Below are 21,517 nucleotides of genomic sequence, written 5' to 3' on the forward strand. Positions count from 1 at the left end.
TTTCCCTTGCTATTGCCTACTTCTACCCAGACTGATTCTTGATCTTCAGTGCCAATATCACTTCTCACTATAGCACTGACCCCTTCCTTTATTAACAAAGCTACACCACCTCCTTTTTATTTTTGTTTATCCTCCCAAAACACTGAGTACCCTTGGATGTTCAACTCCCAGACCTGGTCACCTTGTAACCATGTCTCAGTAATCACCAACAAATCATCCTGTTGTCTCTATTTGCTCTGTTAACTCAATTTTTTTCTGAATGCTGTGCGTGTTTAGATACAAAACCTTTAAGTTTGTCCTGTTATTAATTTTCCCCATTCTTGTATGATTCCCTGGTGCAATATCACATTCACACGATCTTTCATTATCTGGTAACAATTAACCTATCATTAACCTGTACTCCGACCTTCTCACACTTTGATTTTTTACATTTTCATGCAACTGAATCTGCCAGATAAGGGGATCCCTCAGGATAAAGGGATGATCATCTCAGACTGAAGAAGAGAAATTCCTTCACTCAAAGCGTCATGAATGTTTGGAACTCTCTATCCCAGGGAGTTATGGATGTTCCATTGTTTTTAAGATTGGGATAAATAGATATTGATGCCTCAGAGAATCAAGAGATATGGGGAGTTGGCAGGAGAGTGGAGTTGAAGCCCAAGATCAGTCATAATTGTATTAAATGTTGGAGCAGGCTCATCAGGCTGTATTGTCTACTTCTGCTCTTATATCTTGTGTATCGAATACAGATAGGTGGAAGATGGGAACATTTTCACAGTTCTAGAGGGAGGGGAAGACATAAGAGTAGAATTGAGGACAAGGGAGAAATGGCAACTGTATTTATAGTGGATTGTATAACCTAATTTTCTCTGTGCTCTAAAACAATTGATGCTGCACCTCATGAAGAACTATTTACTGTCTACTCCTCCAGGTGCTCCAGTTTCCTCCCACACTCTAAAGATATACGGGTTAGGTTGATTGGCCATGCAAAATTGCCCCTTAGTGTCCTGGGATGTGTAGATTAGAAGGATTAGCAGGGTAAATATTTGGGGTGATGGGGAAAAGTTTTGGTTGGGATTGTTGTCGGTGCAGATTCGATGGGTCGAATGGCCTTCTTCTGCACTGTACGGTTTCTATGATTCATGACTTATTCCCATTAACTCAAAAGTAAGAGTTTTAGGAATGTCTTTCTGATCAGTGCAATATAAAACTGTTCAAGTGGGAAGTACAAGGACTTGGTACTAAAGCATTGCTTTCAGTTTTGGTCACTGGAGGGAGAGGAAGACGACCAACATTACATCCACATTTTGGGCTCAATTATTCTCGGTGCAGGCAAAATTACTTGGGGTTATTTTCGTTCGAGAAACAATTTTGGAGTTTCCAAAATGACTAAGGGATTAGAATCTGTCTGGTGGGGTAGGCTATTTGTGTTCAACAGCAACAGAGAAAAGGGATGTTAGTGTAAAACACGGAGCCAAAGAGCTTATTTGATAGGAAGTACTTCAGACATAACCCTTTGCAACATAAGTGCATAGTCCATGTGGATTCATTGCTGTCTAACTGGTGCGGTGACACAGTGGTTAGCACTGCTGCCTCACAGTGCTAGGGACCTTGGTTCAATTCGGCCTTGGGTGACTGTCTGTGTAGTTTGCACGTTCTCCCCGTGTCTGCGTGTGTTTCCTCCGGATGCTCTGGTTTCCTCCCACAGTCCAAAAGATGTGCAGATTAGTTGGATTGGCCATGCTAAATTGCCCCTTCGTATCCCAAGAGTGGATTAGCTACAATATATGTGTGGAGTTACGGGGATAGGGTGGGATGCACTTTTGGGGAGTTGGTGCAGACTTGATGGGCCAAATGGCCACCTTCTGCACCGTAGGAACGCTATGGTTCTATCCAAAGAAAGCTGGACAAGTTTCTGGAGTTTTCAAGCTGTGAGGTGTTTAGGGGCAATGCAATTCTCCGATCGATTCGCTGTGTTGGGAGCGTATTTGGTTGCCTTGTGAGATCAGAGAGGAATTGTCATGGGCACCCATACCCAGCAACGAACAAAAGAAAATACACATGCCAGGATATGGAAAGCTGGTGTTGGCCATTTTGGATTTAGGGTGGGTGGAGCAAGCTGCATAAATTGGCATGCCCTCCCTTTTATGTTGTGAACAAGGATACACAGTCACACAGATGAATTCAATCCATGTTAACAATCCTATTCCATTCCAAAGAAATCACAATGGACTCAAAACATTAGCATTTTTCCGTCTCTCCACAGCTGCTGCCAGACCTGAGTTTTCCAGCATTTTCTGTTAACAAAGAAAATTCCCTTGCCATTCTTTGAATAATATCGAATCCTCCTGAAAACACAGACCACTTCAATGTCTCAGCTGAAAGCTGGCATTTTGGACTTTACAGCATTCCCTCAGCAATTCATGGGAATTTCAGCCTTGATTTTGTGCTATACCAGCAACAGAATGATGCCCCATGGAAAAAAGTTTGAAAGCGTCACAAAGGCAGGCAGAACTTTTATTTTTTTAAATACAAAGCATTGCTAATTTCATTCGTTTCAAACGAATTTGACATGAAATTTTGCAAACGAAAACATTATTGAGGGTCCAGATTTTGATAGCTTAAAAAGTCTTGAGAAAAAAGATTTAGTGAAGGATTTTCTTCACAAACAGAATGTGATGTGGTGCACCTCGATACCTGTCTACTGGAGTGTCACGTGGAATAAAAACCTCTTTACTTTCCCTGCAAACAAAAGTTTGCCAAACACACTTTATGAATACAAGAAAAAAAATCCCCTTTAAAAGCTGACTCACTAATCAGGAATGCCGTTGGTGTTCATGTAACATGAATCATAGAAAGAAAAAGTATAAATTAGCCTCAATCACCAGAATAACTTGGCATATCCAGGTGTATGGAATAATTAGAACATCTTTAATGCATGAGGAATAACCTATATTTCTATGATTTCTATGACATTGCTGCAGTTAATCTTATAAGTTTTTGAAAATTAATCTTTCATTGGAGTGGGTCAACAAGGCCAGCATTTGTTGCCCATCCCTACAAAATTTTATTCCTTTATTGAAGTTGCAAAGTCAATGTGCAGAGTGGACAAAGCAAACTCTTGCTCCAAAAACCAATTCAAATTGAACCCAGTTCACGGTCTCCACAAAAGAGACCAAGCTGACAAGAAAAGTCGTTACAACTGATCTTGGGTTTGATCTGACACTTGAACTTAGCCAAAAAGGCTGAGAAGTGAACCCTAATTACCCTTGAACTGAACTGCTTACCACACCAGTTAGGAATCAACCACATTGCTGTGGTGTCTGGAGTCACATGTAGGACAGACTAGGTAAGAATGGCAGATTTCCTTCCCCGAAAGACATTGGTGGACCAGATGGGCTTTTATGACAATCAACAATGGTTTTATGGTCACCATTACTGAAACTAGTTTGTCAATTCCAGATTATTATTGCTTGAATTTGCATTCCACCAGCTGCCATGGTAGGCAGAACATTAGCATGGTCCTCTCGATTACGAGTCCAGTGACATTGTCACTGTGCCACCATCCCCCCAATCCCCCCACCCCCCGCTCTCCCCCAAAAGTACAGCACATGTACTGTGATATGGCATCTGTTGAAGTAATGGTTACTTTGAAGTAACTATATAGTGCTACTGCTCAATGAGGGTTTGGATAGTGTAAATTAGGCGATTGGCAAAAGAACCAAAGACAACATGAGGAAAAAAACTTTTTTAAAAAAAACACAGCGAATAGTTAGGATCTGGAATACACTGCCTGAGAGTGTGGTGGAGACAGATTGACACAGCGAATGGTTAGGATCTGGAATACACTGCTTTAGAGTGTGGTGGAGACAGATTCACACAGCGAATGGTTAGGATCTGAAATACACTGCCTGAGAGTGTGGTGGAGACAGCACAATTGTGGCTTTTGAAAGAGAAGTAACCTCCTCCTGTGCTGTAATTGTTCTATGATGGGGAAAACTATTTCCATTGGAAGGTGGGTTGATAACCAGATTTAAGATAATTGTCAAAAGAATTAGAGGCGAGATGAGAATTTCTTTTTAAAGCTGCGAGTTGTGATCTAGAATGTGCTGCCTGAAAAGATAGTGAAAGCAGATTCAACAGTAATTCTCCAAACAGAGAAATGGAAAACATGTGGGGCAAAGATAGGGCAAAGGGACTATTTGGATAGCTCTTTAAAGGCACCAGCACAGGAATGCTGTGCTGAATGGCCTCCTTCTCTGACGTATGGTGCTACTGGGGTTTCTGTTCATTGGTTGGCTAAGGTGAATTCTGTGATCATTTATAACCATGACAGCTGACAGTCCTGTAAATCAGGATCCAGGGTCAGAAAAGCAGAAGCAAATATTTTAGTTCCTGTTAATGAATACATAAGTTTCAGAATAATGGAAACAATGCCTGATTCAATTTGAAATGGAAGCAATGCATTTGCTGCTGAAAAACAACTGCTGATATTAGAGAAAGAAATACTGGCAACGTGGCATTGATGTCAAACATAGAGAAGAAAAAGCAATGTTGATAATTTCCTGTTCTTTGCCTCTGCTGAAATGGCAGGGTAATACAACTGATTGGATTTGATTAGTTTGACTTGAGAGAGAAGGAGACTTTGAGACAGGCCAGCTCCTGCTGGTTTCTGGTCAGGGCTCCCATCGCTTTGTAGTTCCCACTGGTCATCCAAATTGGGAGCTCGACAGGAGGGATGTAGAAGTAAGTGTTTGGCAGAGAGTACTCACCCTAAATACCAAAAAAGAGTAGTGTTATAAGACATGCATTTAAGCAGGAAATGTTGATCCATGTAATTGAAGCCATACGTTTCTGCTTGCTGCAATTAACTAACAATTTTTCTTCTCTACTGACTTCCTCTTCGTCTTTTTTTCTTTTTGCCAACTTGCTCCCCTCCCCGCCTGAAAGAATCAACTCCTTGCTGAGGTGCAGTTCCATGTATCTGGCCACCCGACACTACCTCACCCAAGTGCCCATATTTAACACAGATACCCACTCAACAAATATTGGCCAGCTGTCCAACCATGGGGAGCATCACAGCCAAGCTCCTATTCTGCCCTCCTTGGATATTCTGTCAATCCTAAGGGGAGGATCGCAGAAAATGAACAGGATTGGAGAACCTTACTGATTTTATCCTCACTGTGGTGACTTATGCCATGCCGACCTGTGCCCTGGCTGTAATAAGCTAACTCAGCACAAACTTACTATTGACCTTCCTGCTCTGTAAGTCTCAGCCGCTCACACTTGATCAGCTGTGTTATTAAATTTACATTTTACACCATGATAAAAAGTTTTAGACGAAACAGTCATGAAACGAGACTGCTGTAAACTCAGGCATGACTTTGTCAGCAGATTTTAAAGATACATTTCAATTAACCACATGTACGTGTTTGTAACATGCATTGTGTTCAGATAAAATTCTGTTATCTGTTATTTTAAAGCTGTTAATGGTTTTGTTAAGTATTGCTGAATGCTGAATGTCTCACAAAGGACCTCTCTCACTCTTTTCACTCCTAACTTTCTTGTCCTTCTGGAGGTACACTATCCCATGTTACACCTGACCATCCTACCACAACATATAGTCATGATCTTGAACATTTTCCAGGCAGTCACAACCCCATCAACTTATCCTGTAACATCCTGATAATGTCACAGAATTGTTATAGCATCAAAGAAGACCCTTTGTATCCATGCTGGCTCTCTGCAAGATCAGCTCACCTAGTCCCACTCCTCCTGTCGCGTTGCAACATTTTTCTCTTCAGATAATTATCCAATTGCCTTTTCAAAGGCACAACTGAACCCACCTCCACCACACTCTCAGAGAGTGCTTTCCAGATCCTAGCCACTCGCTGTGCAAATCTGTCTCCACCACAATCTCAGACAGTGCTTTCCAGGTCTAAACAACAAATGCTGTGTGAATCTGTCTCTACCACACTCTCAGACAGTGCTTTCCAGGTCTGAACCACTCGCTATGTAAAAAGGATTTTCCTCATGTTGCCTTTGGTTTGTTTAACCATCCACCTTAACTCTATGGTTCTCAATCCTTCCACCAACAGGAACAGCTTCTCCCTATCTACTCTGTCCAGACTGCTCATAAGTACCTTGTTTCAAATCTCCTCTCAACCTTCTCTCCTCTAAGGAGAAAAGTCCCAGCTTCTCCAGTCAATGTAACTGAAGTCACTCATCCCTGGAACTATTCTCGTGAATCTTTTCCACGCCCTCTCTAAAGTCTTCAATTCTTCCAGGAGTGCGGTGCCTGGAATTGGACACACTGCCCCAGTTGAGGCCATCATTTCCATCCTTTTGTACTCACTGCCTCTGCTCGGATGAGGAGGATCGCAACAGACACCTCCAGACGCTGAAAGATGCCCTCATAAGAACAGGATATGGCGCTAGACTCATTGATCAACAGTTCCGACGCGCCACAGCGAAAAACCGCACCGACCTCCTCAGAAGACAAACACGGGACACAGTGGACAGAGTACCCTTCGTTGTCCAGTACTTCCCCGGAGCGGAGAAGCTACGGCATCTCCTCCGGAGCCTTCAACATGTCATTGATGAAGACGAACATCTCGCCAAGGCCATCCCCACACCCCCACTTCTTGCCTTCAAACAACCGCACAACCTCAAACAGACCATTGTCCGCAGCAAACTACCCAGCCTTCAGGAGAACAGTGACCAAGACACCACACAACCCTGCCACAGCAACCTCTGCAAGACGTGCCGGATCATCGACACAGATGCCATCATCTCACGTGAGAACACCATCCACCAGGTACACGGTACATACTCTTGCAACTCGGCCAACGTTGTCTACCTGATACGCTGCAAGAAAGGATGTCCCGAGGCATGGTACATTGGGGAAACTATGCAGACACTGCGACAACGGATGAATGAACACCGCTCGACAATCACCAGGCAAGACTGTTCTCTTCCTGTTGGGGAGCACTTCAGCGGTCACGGGCATTCGGCCTCTGATATTCGGGTAAGCGTTCTCCAAGGCGGCCTTCGCGACACACGACAGCGCAGAGTCGCGGAGCAGAAACTGATAGCCAGGTTCCGCACACACAAGGACGGCCTCAACCGGGATATTGGGTTTATGTCACACTATTTCACATAAATATTTCTGCTTTTTTCCTCCTGAGTCTTTATCATGCGATCCTAGAATCAGAATTTATGTCACACTATTTGTAACTCCCACAGTTGCGTGGACCTGCAGAGTTTCACTGGCTGTCTTGTCTGGAGACAATACACATCTTTTTAGCCTGTCTTGATGCTCTCTCCACTCCCATTGTTTTGTTTCTTAAAGACTGGATTAGTTGTAAGTATTCGCATTCCAACCATTATTCATGTAAATTGAGTCTGTGTCTTATAAGTTCTGTTTGTGAACAGAATTCCCACTCACCTGAAGAAGGGGCTCAGAGCCTCGAAAGCTTGTGTGGCTTTTGCTACCAAATAAACCTGTTGGACTTTAACCTGGTGTTGTTAAACTTCTTACTCTGCTTATAAAGCCCAGGATTTTGTTTGTATTTCTGTTAACCATTTTCTCAACCAGCCCCGCCATCTTCAACCATGCAACCCATCTCTCTGCTGTTGAACCCCTTGCAGAATTGTATCTTTTATTTTATATTTCCTCTTTGTTTCTAACCAAATGTTTCACTTCACATCATTTCATCTGGGATGGGACTTCACTCCACCAACCTATGTCCCTATGAAGGCTACTACTATCCTCCTCACAGTTCACAATACTTCTGATATTTGAAATTGCACCCAAAATACTGAAAAACCATTCATCACTAATGTTTCCTGCCACTGGGTGAACTTCAGATGGTGCCAGTGTCCGTATAATTCCATGGGCAGTCATCTTGCTGAAAAGCTTGTTATGTGGCACTTTATCAAACACTTTTTGGAAGCCCTTAATTAATCCACGCTTGTCCCAGCGACTGCTAACTTCACCTCTTTTAAAAGCTTTCACATTATCAAAGTTAAACTAACTGACTGCCATGCTGGATTTATCCTCACATACTTTTTTGAAAGAGGCTGTAACATTTGCAATTCTCCAGTCCTCTGGCACCACCCCTTAATCTAAGGACGATTGAAAGATTATGTCCACTGTCTCTGCAATTTCTACCCTTACTTCCCTCAATGTCCCTAAATGCCTCTGATCTGCTCCTGATGACTTCTCAATTTAAGTGTAGCCAGCCTTTCCAATACCTCAGGTTACATAGCAACAGTGGCTATATCAAGGATCACAGTTCCTGTACACATAATGCTAATCTTGCGAGTTGTATTACATTCTGGGCTGTTACTTTGTGCAAGGTAGACTGTCTCACCGCTTTGAAAGGACAGTGACATGGGAGTCCGTATGTATACAGCGGTTCTGGGCAATTCTGTCCAGGTGGGATCACCTGTTCCAGCAGTCGACAGACATCGTCATAAACACAACTTCCAATGTCTTCAACACATGGAATTTTCACCCATATTCCAGCAACCTCCTTGTGCAGTGTTATATTAACCTGTCAAACAATAATAATTTGCATTTACGTAGCATCTTTAACACAATAAGATGCCTCAAGATGCTTCAGAGGATTATTAAAGAAAGGTTCACACTGAGTTACCGAAGGCGATATTAGGGAAGATGATCAAAAAGCTCGGTGAAAGAGATAGGTTTTAACAAGCATCTTAAAGGAGGAAAGAGAGATGGAGAGGCTGCAGGAGGGAATTCCAGAGGTAAGGAGCTGCCAGTGATGGAGTGATGAAAATCAAGAATGAAGAAGAGACCAGAATCGGAGGGGTAGAAATACCTCAGAGAGTTGTAGGGCTGGAGCAAGTGTCAACACCATAAAAGAATTTGAAAATAAGGATGAGGATTTTAAAACCGTGGGGTTGCTGGGTTGGGAGCCTGTATATTCCAGTGAGCAAAAGAGAAAATGCTGGAAAATCTCAGCAGGTCTGGCAGCATCTGTAAGGAGAGAAAAGAGCTGACGTTTTGAGTCCAGATGACAAAGCTTTGACAAAGGGTCATCTGGACTCGAAACGTCAGCTCTTTTCTCTCCTTACAGATGCTGCCAGATCTGCTGAGATTTTCCAGCATTTTCTCTTTTGGTTTCAGATTCCAGCATCCGCAGTAATTTGCTTTTATTCCAGCAAGGACTGGGGTGATGGGGGAATAGGACTTGGTGCAAGTTAGGATATGGACAGTAGAGGTTTGGATGAGTTTATGAAGGATGTAAGGTGAGAGGCTAGGAAGGAGAACATTGTTACCTATAACCTCCACAATTCCAAAGCCATGGGTGAGGGATTCAGTTTGAGGCAACAAGGGCAAGGTGAGGGATGGATTCTTACCTTTAATGGCGCTGCAAGGTTAACAGTGGTGGAACCTGCAGCACTGGCTTTAAGATCTCCAGGAATACTTATTGGATCCGGTTGGAGTGAAAGAGTCTTGAGGACTGCAGGGGCCTTTTTACTCCCACAATTCGCCCATGAGAAGGAGGCTTGATCTAGAATCTGAAAACCAGGAGACAATGTGTGAGAGGTGAAAAGATATCTGCCACTTTTGAACTTGTTGTTGCGGAGGGTGACAAAGGGCAAGCTTAGTCGTGTTCTCACCTGAATTTCTATTTCATAATCTCAATACCAGGGCACACATCGATAAGAGTGTTACTGCCTCTCTGACAGTGCAGGACAGCCCAGCCCAGCCCCTGACAGTGTAGGGCACCTCCAGATGTTCAGCACAACATTGTGGGCCGAAGGGCCTGCTCTTGTGCTGTATTGTTCTGTGTTCTAGTACTGTCCCTTACAGGGCTCCCCTAGTGCCGTCCCTCAGTGCAGGGCTCCCCCAGTGCTGTCCCTCATAGCGCAGGGCTCCCCCAGTGCTGTCCCTCACAGCGCAGGGCTCCCCCAGTGCTGTCCCTCATAGCGCAGGGCTCCCCCAGTGCTGTCCCTCATAGCGCAGGGCTCCCCCAGTGCTGTCCCTCACAGCGCTGGGCTCCCCCAGTGCCGTCCCTCACAGCGCTGGGCTCCCCCAGTGCTGTCCCTCACAGCGCAGGGCTCTCCCAGTGCCGTCCCTCAGTGCAGGGCTCCCCCAGTGCCATCCCTCATAGCGCTGGGCTCCCCCAATGCCGCCCCTCACAGCGCAGGGCACCCCCAGTGCCGTCCCTCACAGTGCAGGGCACCCCAGTGCGCCGGTCCCCCAGGCGCAGGGCTCCACCAGAATGTTCTCAGTCCTGCCTCTTTGACAGTGTGGCCCTTGCTGAGGTGCAGTGCTCCCTCAGTACTGACCCTATGACAGCTGTGCTTTGTCAATATACCATCCTGTAGACCTGGGTGAAATTGGTATTAACTAATGGGCAATATGAGATTGTGTTCACTCACCTCCCCTGACCTACACAGCACCTGGTCAGGCAACGCCTCAATTTTAAAATTCACATTACAGTTTTCAAATGTTTCCAAGGCCTCGCACTCCCTCGCTCTGTAATCTCCTCCAGCCCCACAGCCCACTGAGATATCTGTACTCCTCTAATTCTGGTCTCTTGAGGATTCCTGATATTAATCGCTCTGCCATTAGGGGCCGAGTCTTCAACTTCTCTTCCTAAACCTATTGATCCATTTCTTCCTTTAAGACTTCCTTAAAAATTACATCTTTGACTAAGCTTTTGGTCATCTGCCCTAATATCTCTGTATGTGGCTCCATATGAAATTGTGTCAGATAAACTTTCTGTCAGGAACATTGGGACATTTCATTTCACAAAGTTGCTACATAGATGTAAGTTGTTGTTTTCCTGAAACAGCTATCTATGCCTGACCACAGAAATGTAAAAGGACCTACCATCCGTGGGTTGCTGTCATTTGAGGTCTGGGTGTGGAATGTCTTCCCTTTATCTGCTTGAGATGTAGAACCAAATCCCAAACAAATGAGGGATACAAAAATGACCTTCATCGTACTGATCCCTGTGTTAAAGATTTATGAGAAAGAATGCAAGAGGAAACCTGGCATTAATTTTTTTTTTAAAGGCTGGCTACATCAACATCCCTGTAAAACGTAGCGAGAAACGGCTGCAGACTCAGTCTTCACAAACACTGACACAATGCCTTATAAAACATTCAGACTACCCTGCAAAGTGAGCAAGCGGTGACAAATAACCACAAACAAGGATTGTAGAGAGAGCTGGAGGAGGAACTCCTTCTGTATAAAGTACTGGTGTAGATACACTCCCTCGCCCTCTGTGGATGGGAGGGTCATTTCTAAAGAGCACAAGGCATTGCTTAGATATCATGTTTTGTCCTGTGGTAGGGAGGCACCAGAAGGAAAAACCGGTCCGACCAGTAGTCTTATTTCCCCATTTTACTGGTGTTCCATTTTAAAGTATACAAGACCAGTTCAGAACAGTAATCTTAGTTCCCCGGTTTCTTCTGGAAAAATAATAATCAAAAAACTGCACAGCACAGGAAGAGGCCATTTGGCCCATGATTTCTGTGCTGGACAAAAAAGAGCAAACCAGCCTATATCCCGCTTTCCAGCTCTTGGTTCATTGCCCTGAAGATTACAGCAATTCAGGTGCATATCCAAGTACATTTTAAATGTGATGATGGTTTCTGCCCCTACAACCCTTTCAGGCAGTGAGCTACAGACCCCCACCAGTCTGGGTGAAAGCTCCTCTCCAATCCTTGTACCAGTTAGTTTATGTTCATGACCCCGGTTATTTCCTTCTCTGCTATGGGAAACAAGTCTTTCTTTTCGAGGCACCTCCTAATTTTATAAGTGTCACTTAAATCTTCCTCCAGTCCTCTGGCCCAAAGTAAATAAGCCCAGCCTATTTATCAGTTTTGCTAAATGCTTGAAAATCTCTAAGTTCAAAAAGTACAGTGCAGAAATGACTGAAAACAAAATTAGCAAATGATTGTTTCAAGTGATCCTTTGATCTTCTGATAAATATTTTAACACTGGTGTTAATAAATTTATGTCAAATGATTCAATGTTTCCACTTAAATCGGACAAATATCAAGCAAAGATTTTAACCATTCACATGCTAATATTGATAATAATCGTACAGATTTAAAACATACAAATTCATACCTTAAAAATCTGCATAAAATTCAATTTGTAAAATCTTACTTCCTATTGCCCTTTTTTAAGCATACAGATGTGCTAACCTTACAATTCCCATGTCCATCCTATAATTGAGACAATGTAAACCTGTCACACAACAGGTACATTCTGCAGTCAGTGGTGTTGTGCTACTCTGTCTTTGCATTGTGCATTGACATGCATATAGGTGGCAGATAATCTGGAATAATGGGTCTGCACAGCCTATGCAATTCTAAAAGTCTGAGACTTTTGTAAAGAGTTCCTTTCCAACAAGTGAGGCATTCTGTTCAGTGATGTCAGCAGTGTACACTGCACCAGTGCTTGTGTGGTCACCTCTGTGAAGTCAGCATTCACCATCTCTGCACAGAAACCAGCATTGACTATTGGCGCAAAGCTCAGACTGATGCCATTTAGTCTCTGGGCTGCTGAATCTACACTGCTTTTTAAAGACTGGTGGAACCTCTAATGATCCACCATTTGATCTTCTTTAGATCACGTGCAGCAAAGCCATGGCAGTGGCTTTCTAGGAATGGTGGATGCTGCCCCCTCTCAGGATGGTAGCACATCTATTCCCATTCCAGGAATGGGAAAATAAACTGTACTTCAATGACTGAGCAATCAGACGCCAGCTAGTTTGGTATAATGTTTATAGCTGGAATTTAAAAATACTGACGTTGAAGATACCAATGTAGGAAATGATATTAAGTTGAAGAAAATTGAATGAGTCCCTATTTAAAATCTTTCATAAACATATAAGAGATTTTTTAAAAATCATTTCAAACTAAATGCAAGCTGACACAAGTTGGCGAGGCAGATCAAAAGAAGCACATTGTGAATGAAGTTCAACTTCAAAGGAGGCAGACAAAGAGCAAATCAACTGACCATCAATTATGAACCCTGACCAATCTCCCTTCCCAACAACCTTGTAAAGGAATATCTGGCAGTATTACAGCTCATTTAACACCTCCATTAAAATCTCAAACTTCAGAAATAAACACCAGCAAAAGGATTTAAAAGAGAGATAAGAGGAGAAATCACCTCTTTCCTGTCTCTGTAATTATAATGTGGAGATGCCAGCATTGGACTGGGGTAAACACAGCAAGAAATCTCACAACACCAGGCCAAAGTCCAACTCTGAAACCTGTTGGACTTTGGCCTGGTGTTGTGAGACTTCTTACTCTGTAATTATAGCCAGTCCCACAACCAACCCAGGTCTCTGCACTTAGAGAATCATAGAATCTACAGTGCAGAAGGAGGCCATTTGGTCCATCAAGCCTGCACTGAAAACAATCCCACCCAGGTCCTGTCCTATCCCACATCTTTCCCCTCTTAATCCCCCTGACATTAAGGGGCAATCTATGATGGCCAATCAACCTAACCCGCACATACTTGGGCTACTCTACTCCTCTAACTCTGGCCTCTTGTGCTTCTCATTTTAATCACTCCATCCTTGGTGGTTGTGGTCTTCAGCTGTCTAGGGCCCTAAAGTTTGGAATACACATGCTAAACCTCCCTACCTCTCCTTCCTCCTTTAATGCACTCATTGGTGCATTGGGTATTTCACTGCTCCCAGCTTCCCGGATTGGGATGCACTGGGTACTTCACTGCTCCCAGCTTCCCGGATTGGGATGCACTGGGTACTTCACTGCTGATGATGTGGAGATGCCGGCGTTGGACTGGGGTAAGCACAGTAAGAAGTCTCACAACACCAGGTTAAAGTCCAACAGGTTTATTTGGTAGCAAATACCATAAGCTTTCGGAGCGCTGCCCCTTCGTCAGATGGAGTGAAAATCTGTTCTCTAACAGTGCACAGAGACACAGAAATCAAGTTACAGAATACTATTTACCTGTGTTTAATACCTGTGTTTAATGTTCCCTCCACCCACATTATCTGTACCTTTAAGACCTGGCTGGCTGTAGAGATTTGCATTCTAATTAGTATTCTGTAACTTGATTTCTGTGTCTCTGTGCACTGTTAGAGAACAGATTTTCACTCCATCTGACGAAGGGGCAGCGCTCCGAAAGCTTATGGTATTTGCTACCAAATAAACCTGTTGGACTTTAACCTGGTGTTGTGAGACTTCTTACTGTACTTCACTGCTCCCAGCTTCCCGGATTGGGATGCACTGGGTTTTTCACTGCTCCCAGCTTCCCAGATTGGGATGCACTGGGTACTTCATTCTTCCGAGCTTCCTGGATTGGGATGCATTGGGTATTTCACTGCTCCCTGCTTCCAGGATTGGGATGCACTGGGTACTTCATTCTTCCGAGCTTCCTGAATTGGGATGCATTGGGTATTTCACTGCTCCCAGCTTCCCAGATTGGGATGCACTGGGTACTTCACTGCTCCCAGCTTCCCGGATTGGGATGCACTGGGTTTTTCACTGCTCCCAGCTTCCCAGATTGGGATGCACTGGGTACTTCATTCTTCCGAGCTTCCTGAATTGGGATGCATTGGGTATTTCACTGCTCCCAGCTTCCCAGATTGGGATGCACTGGATACTTCACTGCTCCCAGCTTCCCGGATTGGGATGCATTGGGTACTTCACTGCTCCCAGCTTCCCAGATTGGGATGCTCTGGGTACTTCACAGCTCCCAGCTTCCCAGATTGGGATGCACTGGGTACTTCACTGCTCCCAGCTTTCCGGATTGGGATGCACTGGGTATTTCATTCTTCCGAACTTCCTGAATTGGGATGCATTGGGTATTTCACTGCTCCCAGCTTCCCAGATTGGGATGCACTGGGTACTTCATTCTTCTGAGCTTCCCGGATTGGGATGCACTGGGTTTTTCACTGCTCCCAGCTTCCCGGATTGGGATGCATTGGGTATTTCACTGCTCCCAGCTTCCCAGATTGGGATGCACTGGGTACTTCATTCTTCCGAACTTCCTGAATTGGGATGCATTGGGTATTTCACTGCTCCCAGCTTCCCAGATTGGGATGCACTGGGTACTTCATTCTTCTGAGCTTCCCGGATTGGGATGCACTGGGTATTTCACTGCTCCCAGCTTCCCGGATTGGGATGCATTGGGTATTTCACTGCTCCCAGCTTCTCAGATTGGGATGCACTGGGTACTTCACTGCTCCCAGCTTCCCGGATTGGGATGCACTGGGTACTTCACTGCTCCCAGCTTCCCGGATTGGGATGCACTGGGTTTTTCACTGCTCCCATCTTCCCAGATTGGGATGCATTGGGTGTTTCACTGCTCCCAGCTTCTCAGATTGGGATGTACTGGGTACTTCACTGCTCCCAGCTTCCCGGATTGGGATGCACTGGGTTTTTCACTGCTCCCAGCTTCCCAGATTGGGATGCATTGGGTATTTCACTGCTCCCAGCTTCTCAGATTGGGATGTACTGGGTACTTCACTGCTCCCAGTTTCCCGGATTGGGATGCACTGGGTAATTCACTGCTCCCAGCTCCTCGGATTGGGATGCACTGGGAGCTTCACTGAGTTCAGTATTTTGGAGCTGGGGCTTCTTCTCCTCCAGCTCTTTAGCATTTTGCTGCTTCTTCTATAGGTGTTGTCCTTGTCGCTCCTCCAGAGGAACATCTCACCCGCCTCCTCCTCCCTCCCCACCAGAAAATGATCAGCCCTCCCCCCCCCCCCCCCCCCCACCAGACAACGATCGGGCCTCGCTCCCTCCCCACTAGAGATACATCTGACCCACCTCCTCCTCCCCCCCCCCTTAACCAGACAACGATCTGGCCTCACTCCCCTCCCCCACCCCCCAACCAGAGAATGATCTGACCTACCTCGCTCCTCCCCCCCACCACTGATCTGAGTCAGAGAGCCGTTGGAAGCTCTGAACTCGCTCTTCAGCAACTGGAGCACCCGATTCAGACTTTTATTCAGCATGTTCATTTTGGCGCGATTCCGGATTGGCGAACTCAGCGGTAAAGGGGGAAATGCTGATAAAGTTGGGCGGGCAGTTCAGTAATTCAATTGAAATGCTTTTAAATCGCCGTTGCGCCCATTTCGGGCGCGAATCGGATCGCCGCCATTCCTGGGTTTCGGTAAAGTGGCCATCTGCGCGGACGTGGGGCGCGGATTGCATTAATGGCCTCACACCCGACTTTACCACGGGCGCGACGCAATGGTAAAATAGGGCCCCATGTTTCAGTTGGAAGATCTATACAATTTATACAAAACTGTTCAAAGAAAATGAAAGAAAGCCCACAATTTTATTCAATGCCTCAATAATTTGTCTTTTCACTGTTTAGGATGTTGCTGTGGCTCAGTTAGTAGCACACTGGCCTGTGAATGAGAAGGTTCCAGGTTCAAATCCCACTTTAGTGTTTGAGCACAGTGCCAAGGCTGTCTCTCCAGTGCGGTTCTGAGAGAGTGCTGCACTGCCAGAGGTTCTGAGAAGTTAAACTGAGACTGGGTGGATGTAAAAGATCCCACAGCACTACTTTGAACCAGAAGTTACCCCCAACCCATATCCTGACCAATATTTATCCCTCAGTCAACATCAAGTCACCTTCCCATGATCACATTGCTGTTTGTGAGAATTTACTGAGTTCACACTGGCTGCTGTGTTCCCACATTACAACAGTGACCACACTTCAAAAGTATTAACTGGTTGTAAAGCACTTTGAGACGTCCAGTAGTCACGGAAAACATTATATAAATGCGAATCTTTCTTTGTATGTTGCTTGCAGCTGTGGACAGGAGGTTATCTTTGATTCCTAGAGACTCCAGGGCAATCCTGTTTATGCTCAATCGAATGTAGAGGTATTAAAGCTTAGAAGTATCCAATGGAGGCAAACATCTATTTTGTCAGAAGCTAGCTTAAGACTTGTGCCTGATGTGGACAGACATTGTAAGAAAGCTGGAGTTTGGTATGCTGACAAATGCATGCCAAGGACCCAGATAAATCTATAATTCCCTCCTTTTACTACTTACTAAGGAACTGTTGTATCTTCCAGTGTAAGATACATGACTTGGCTCACCAAACCATCTGACATTAACAAACTCGAATTGTAGGCTCAACCATCTTCAGCTATCTCATCAATGACCAAAGGTCAGAAGTGAGGATGTTCGCTGATGATTGCACAATCTTCAGCACCATTTGTGACTCCTCAGATACTGAAGCAGTCCATGTCCAAATGCAGCAAGACCTGGATAATATCCAGGTTTGAGCTGACAAGTGGCAAGTAACATTTGCGCAACACAAGTACCAGGCAATGACCAACAAGAGAGAATCTAACCATCGCCCTTCAATGGCATTACCGTTGTTGAATCCCTATTGTCACATCCTGGGAGGTAACAAATTGACCAGAACTGAACTGGACTAGCCACATAATACTGTGGCTACCCTCATGACTCCCCAAATCCTGTCCACCAGCTACATAAAAACTGACTGTAAAAGTTTCTATAGATATGTAAAGAGAAAAAGATTGACAAAAACGAGTGTAGGCCCCTTACAGTCAGAAACGGGAGATTCATAATGGGGAACAAAGAAATGGCCGAGGAATTAAATTCATAGTTTGCTTCTGTCTTCACAAAGGAAGACACGTACCAGAAGTTCTGAGAGAAACAAGTTTTAGTGAGGAGCTGAAGGAAATCAGCATTAGCATTTGGGTGGCATGGTGGCACAGTAGTTAGCACTGCTGCCCCACAGCGCCAGGGACCCAGGTTCCATTCTGGCCTCGGGGGACTGTCTGTGTGGAGTTTGCGCTTTCTCCCCGTGTCTGTGTGGGTTTCCTCCGGGTGCTCTGGTTTCCTCCCACAGCCCAAAGATGTGCAGGTTAGATGGATTGGCCATGCTAAATTGCCCAATTGTGTCGAGGGGAATAGCAGGGTAAATATGTGGGGTTAAGGGGATGGGGCCTGGATGGGATTGTGGTCAGTGCAGACTTGATGGGCCGAATGGCCTCCTTCTGCACATGGATTCTATGATCCTAGTAGAGAAATGGTTTTGAGAAATTGATGAGATTGAAGGTGGATAAATCTCTAGGGCCTTAAATGGTACCATTAATAAGGGGATCAGGGGTTATGGGGAAAAAGCAGGAGATTGGAGATGAGAAAAATATCAGCCATGATTGAATGACGGAGCAGACTCGACGGGCTGAATGGCCTAATTCTGCTCCTATGTTTTATGGTCTTATAGGGCCTGATAATCTTCATCCCAGAATATTTAAGGAAGTGGCCTTGGAAATAGTAGACGCATTGGTGGTCATTTTCCAAAATTCTTTAGACTCTGGACTGGTTCCTACAGATTGGATGGTAGCTAATGTAAGCCCGCTATTCAAAAAGGGAGGGAGAGAGAAAACAGGGAACTATAGACCAGTGAGCCTAACGTTGGTTGTGGGGAAGTTGCTAGAGCCTCTTTTCAAGGATTTCATAACTCAGTTTTTCGAAAGCAGTGATATAATCAGAAAAAGTCAGCATGGATTGACAAAGAGGAAATCATGTTTGATGAATCTATTGGAACTCTTTGAGGATGGGACGAGTACAGTTGACCGAGGAAAATTAATGGATGTGGTTTATTTAGACTTTCAGAAGGCTTTCGACAAGTCTCACTTAACAGACTACTATGAAAAGTTAAAGCGCATGGGATTACATGTGGCTTGAGATGGATAGAAAGCAGGTTAGTGGATAGGAAGCAAAGAGTTGGCGTAAATGGGTCTTTTTCTGATTGTCTGTCAGTGACTAGTGGGGTTCCGCAGGGACCTGGGCGAGGACTGTTCACATTATATATTAACGATTTGGAAGAGGGAACTGAATGTATTATCTCCAGATTTGCAGATGATACAAAGTTAGGTGGGAGGGTGAGCTGTGAGGAGGATGCAGAGATGCTTCAGCGTGATTTGGACAGGCTGAGTGTGTGGGCATATGCACAGTAGATGCAGTATAATGTGGATAAATGTGAGGTTATCCACTTTGGTAGCAATGATAGGAAGACATTATTACTTGAATGGGTGTAAATTGAGAGAGGTGGATACTCAGCAAGACCTTGGTGTCCTCATGCATCAGTCGCGAAATGTAAACAAACAGGTATAGCAGGCAGTAAAGAAGGCAAATGGTATGTTGGTCTTCATAGCGAAAGGGTTTGAGTATAGGGATAGGGATGTTTTACTGCAATTGTATAAGGCATTGGTGAGGTCACACCTGGAGTATTGTGTGCAGTTTTGGTATCCTTATCTGAAGAAGGATGTCCTTCTGAGGGAGTACAGCGAAGGTTTATCAAGCTGATTCCTGGGATGGCAGGCCTGTCATATGAGGAGAGACCAAGTCAGTTAGGATAATATTCACTGGAGTTTAGAAAAGTGAGAGGAGATCTCTTAGAAATTTATAAAATTCTAACAAAGTTAGAAAGGGTAGATTCAGAAAGAAAGTTCCTGATGGTGGGGGAGTCCAGAACTAGGGGTCATAGTTTGAGAATAAGGAGTAAACCTTTTAGGAGTGAGTTGAGGGGAAATTTCTTCAGGAGTGTAATGAAACACTTGCCTGGATGTGTGCAGTTCCAACAATACTCAAGAAACTTGACACCATCCAGGAAGCAGCTTGTTTGATTGGCACCCAATCCACAATCGTTCACTCCCTCCACCACTGACACACAGTAGCATCCATGTGTACCATTTACAAGATGCACTGCAGGAACTCACCAAGGCTCCTTAGTCAGCACCTTTCAAACCCATGACCTTTCATCCAGAAGGCCAAGGGTAGCAGATGCCTAGGAACACCCCTGTCTGGATGTTTCCTTCCAAGACTTGAAAATACATGGTAATTCCTTCACTGTGGCTGGATCAAAATCTGGAACTCCCTCCCGAACAGTACTGTGAGTGTACCTACACCTCAGGGACTGCAGTGGTTCAAGAAGGCATCTCAGTCTGCTGTGAACTGACAGTTTCGACTGGAACACCAGTTTTGAACTCTTCTCATTTCCCCATTCGGAAAGGGTTCCTACTGGTACCAGTATTATGAGAACTTCCTTCTGGGCTCTTAAGGGCAATTAGGGACGTCAGTATAAGCTGGCCCAGCCAGCGATACCCACATTCCGTGAATGAGTAAATGAAAAATTCATTCAGTTTATTAGTTCTTAGTTGGGGTACCATCAAGCTGGTGAGTGAATGAGTTAACTCTTACCAAATCATCACGGAAGAAGCCAGACTGCAGTCATACAGCAAAACACTATTTATTAGTTACACAATACAGTTTAAGGTTAAAGTTGGGTACACAAATCCTTTAATAAACACAGTCAGAGTTATTGAGTAGCAAATCAGTAAAGGACAGCATGTAGCAAAGACTGCACAGGCAATTCAGTCTATTACTGTACATCAAGGGTAACAGATATTAATGAAAATGGTGACCAGGTTATAAATTAGTGAGATTACTTTAAGAGTAATTCCTTATTTAGCTGACAAACTGAATTGTCTACTCCTTATATTTGGTAAGTTAACAGTTTTGAGTAACCAGTTTGGTAAATAGCTCAAGTCCATCTGTTTGGAGCTTATACAGCCTCAACCCCATGAGCGTTGTGCATGGGTCAGTTGCTGAATCGATGAACTGCTTTGTGCTGGGATTAGCTGCTTCATGAGGATCTCTGGTTCTGACTGAAACCACTTTACACACAAATGACAATAGCTGAGCTTTCCTCTTCCCATTCTCAACCTCAGCCAACTTTTAGTTTGGATTTTTTTCTCCAAAAATATACTTTATTCACAAAATTTATGAAAGCATGAAATTATGCATATTAAATTATGTAATTTCAATCTGTAGAGCGCAAACAAATCATTTTATTTCAGTACTATTTACTACTCACTACACTTACAATTACAGCCAATATTTACAATGTTCATTATGTAAAATGGAGTTTTCAACAGTTTCCAGACACTTACTGTATGACAGCTGAAAGGCCTCAGACTGTAGTCTTTCCCCATTGCACCTCTGTGGCGGCACCCCCAAGCTTTAGTGTGTCCCTTAGCACATGGTCCTGGATCTTGGAATGTGCCAGTCTGCAACACGTGATCATGGACAACTCTTTGTACTAGAAGACCAACAGGGTTCAGGCAGACCAAAGAGCCTCTTCCACTGAGTTGATGATCAATCTCAGACTGCTGCTGTGGTGCTCTTAGCTCTGCCTGTAATGACCTGGTATACACAGTAAGAAGTCTAACAACACCAGGTTAAAGTCCAACAGGTTTATTTGGTAGCACAAGCCACTAGCTTTCGGAACAGGCCGTTCCTTCGTCAGGTTGGTGGGAGTTCTGATCACAAACAGGGCACAAAGACACAAACTCAATTTACATGAATAATGATTGGAATGTGAGTCTTCCACATCATGAGCTGGTATAGCCAGAGAGCAGCGGAGGCTGGGAATTTATGCAAAAGAGAGTCAGACAGGCTTTTGATAGATCAAGGGTCAAGGGTTATGGGAG

General features: G+C 44.4%; 1 protein-coding gene across 2 annotated transcripts; it reads right to left on the reverse strand.

Annotated features, from left to right (window-relative positions):
- Window positions 1-2,500: 2,500 nt before the first annotated feature.
- Window positions 2,501-11,180, reverse strand: LOC144502577 (ganglioside GM2 activator-like). 2 transcript variants are annotated; one of them, XR_013499357.1, is made up of 5 exons: window positions 10,871-11,180; window positions 9,388-9,549; window positions 8,376-8,558; window positions 2,766-4,773; window positions 2,501-2,729 (listed from the first exon to the last, which is right to left on the reverse strand). XR_013499357.1 is itself a non-coding variant. In XM_078226682.1 (4 exons), the coding sequence occupies exons 1-4, from the start codon at window positions 10,979-10,981 to the stop codon at window positions 4,618-4,620; spliced, it is 612 nt and encodes a 203-aa protein (XP_078082808.1). In that variant the 5' UTR covers window positions 10,982-11,180; the 3' UTR covers window positions 2,501-4,617. The 2 variants fall into 2 exon arrangements, 1 of the variants encoding a protein (XP_078082808.1); XM_078226682.1 differs by having other exon boundaries at window positions 2,501-4,773.
- Window positions 11,181-21,517: the final 10,337 nt, after the last annotated feature.

The sequence above is a fragment of the Mustelus asterias genome, chromosome 13 (assembly GCF_964213995.1).
Source record: "Mustelus asterias chromosome 13, sMusAst1.hap1.1, whole genome shotgun sequence".
NCBI classification, from domain to species: domain Eukaryota; kingdom Metazoa; phylum Chordata; class Chondrichthyes; order Carcharhiniformes; family Triakidae; genus Mustelus; species Mustelus asterias.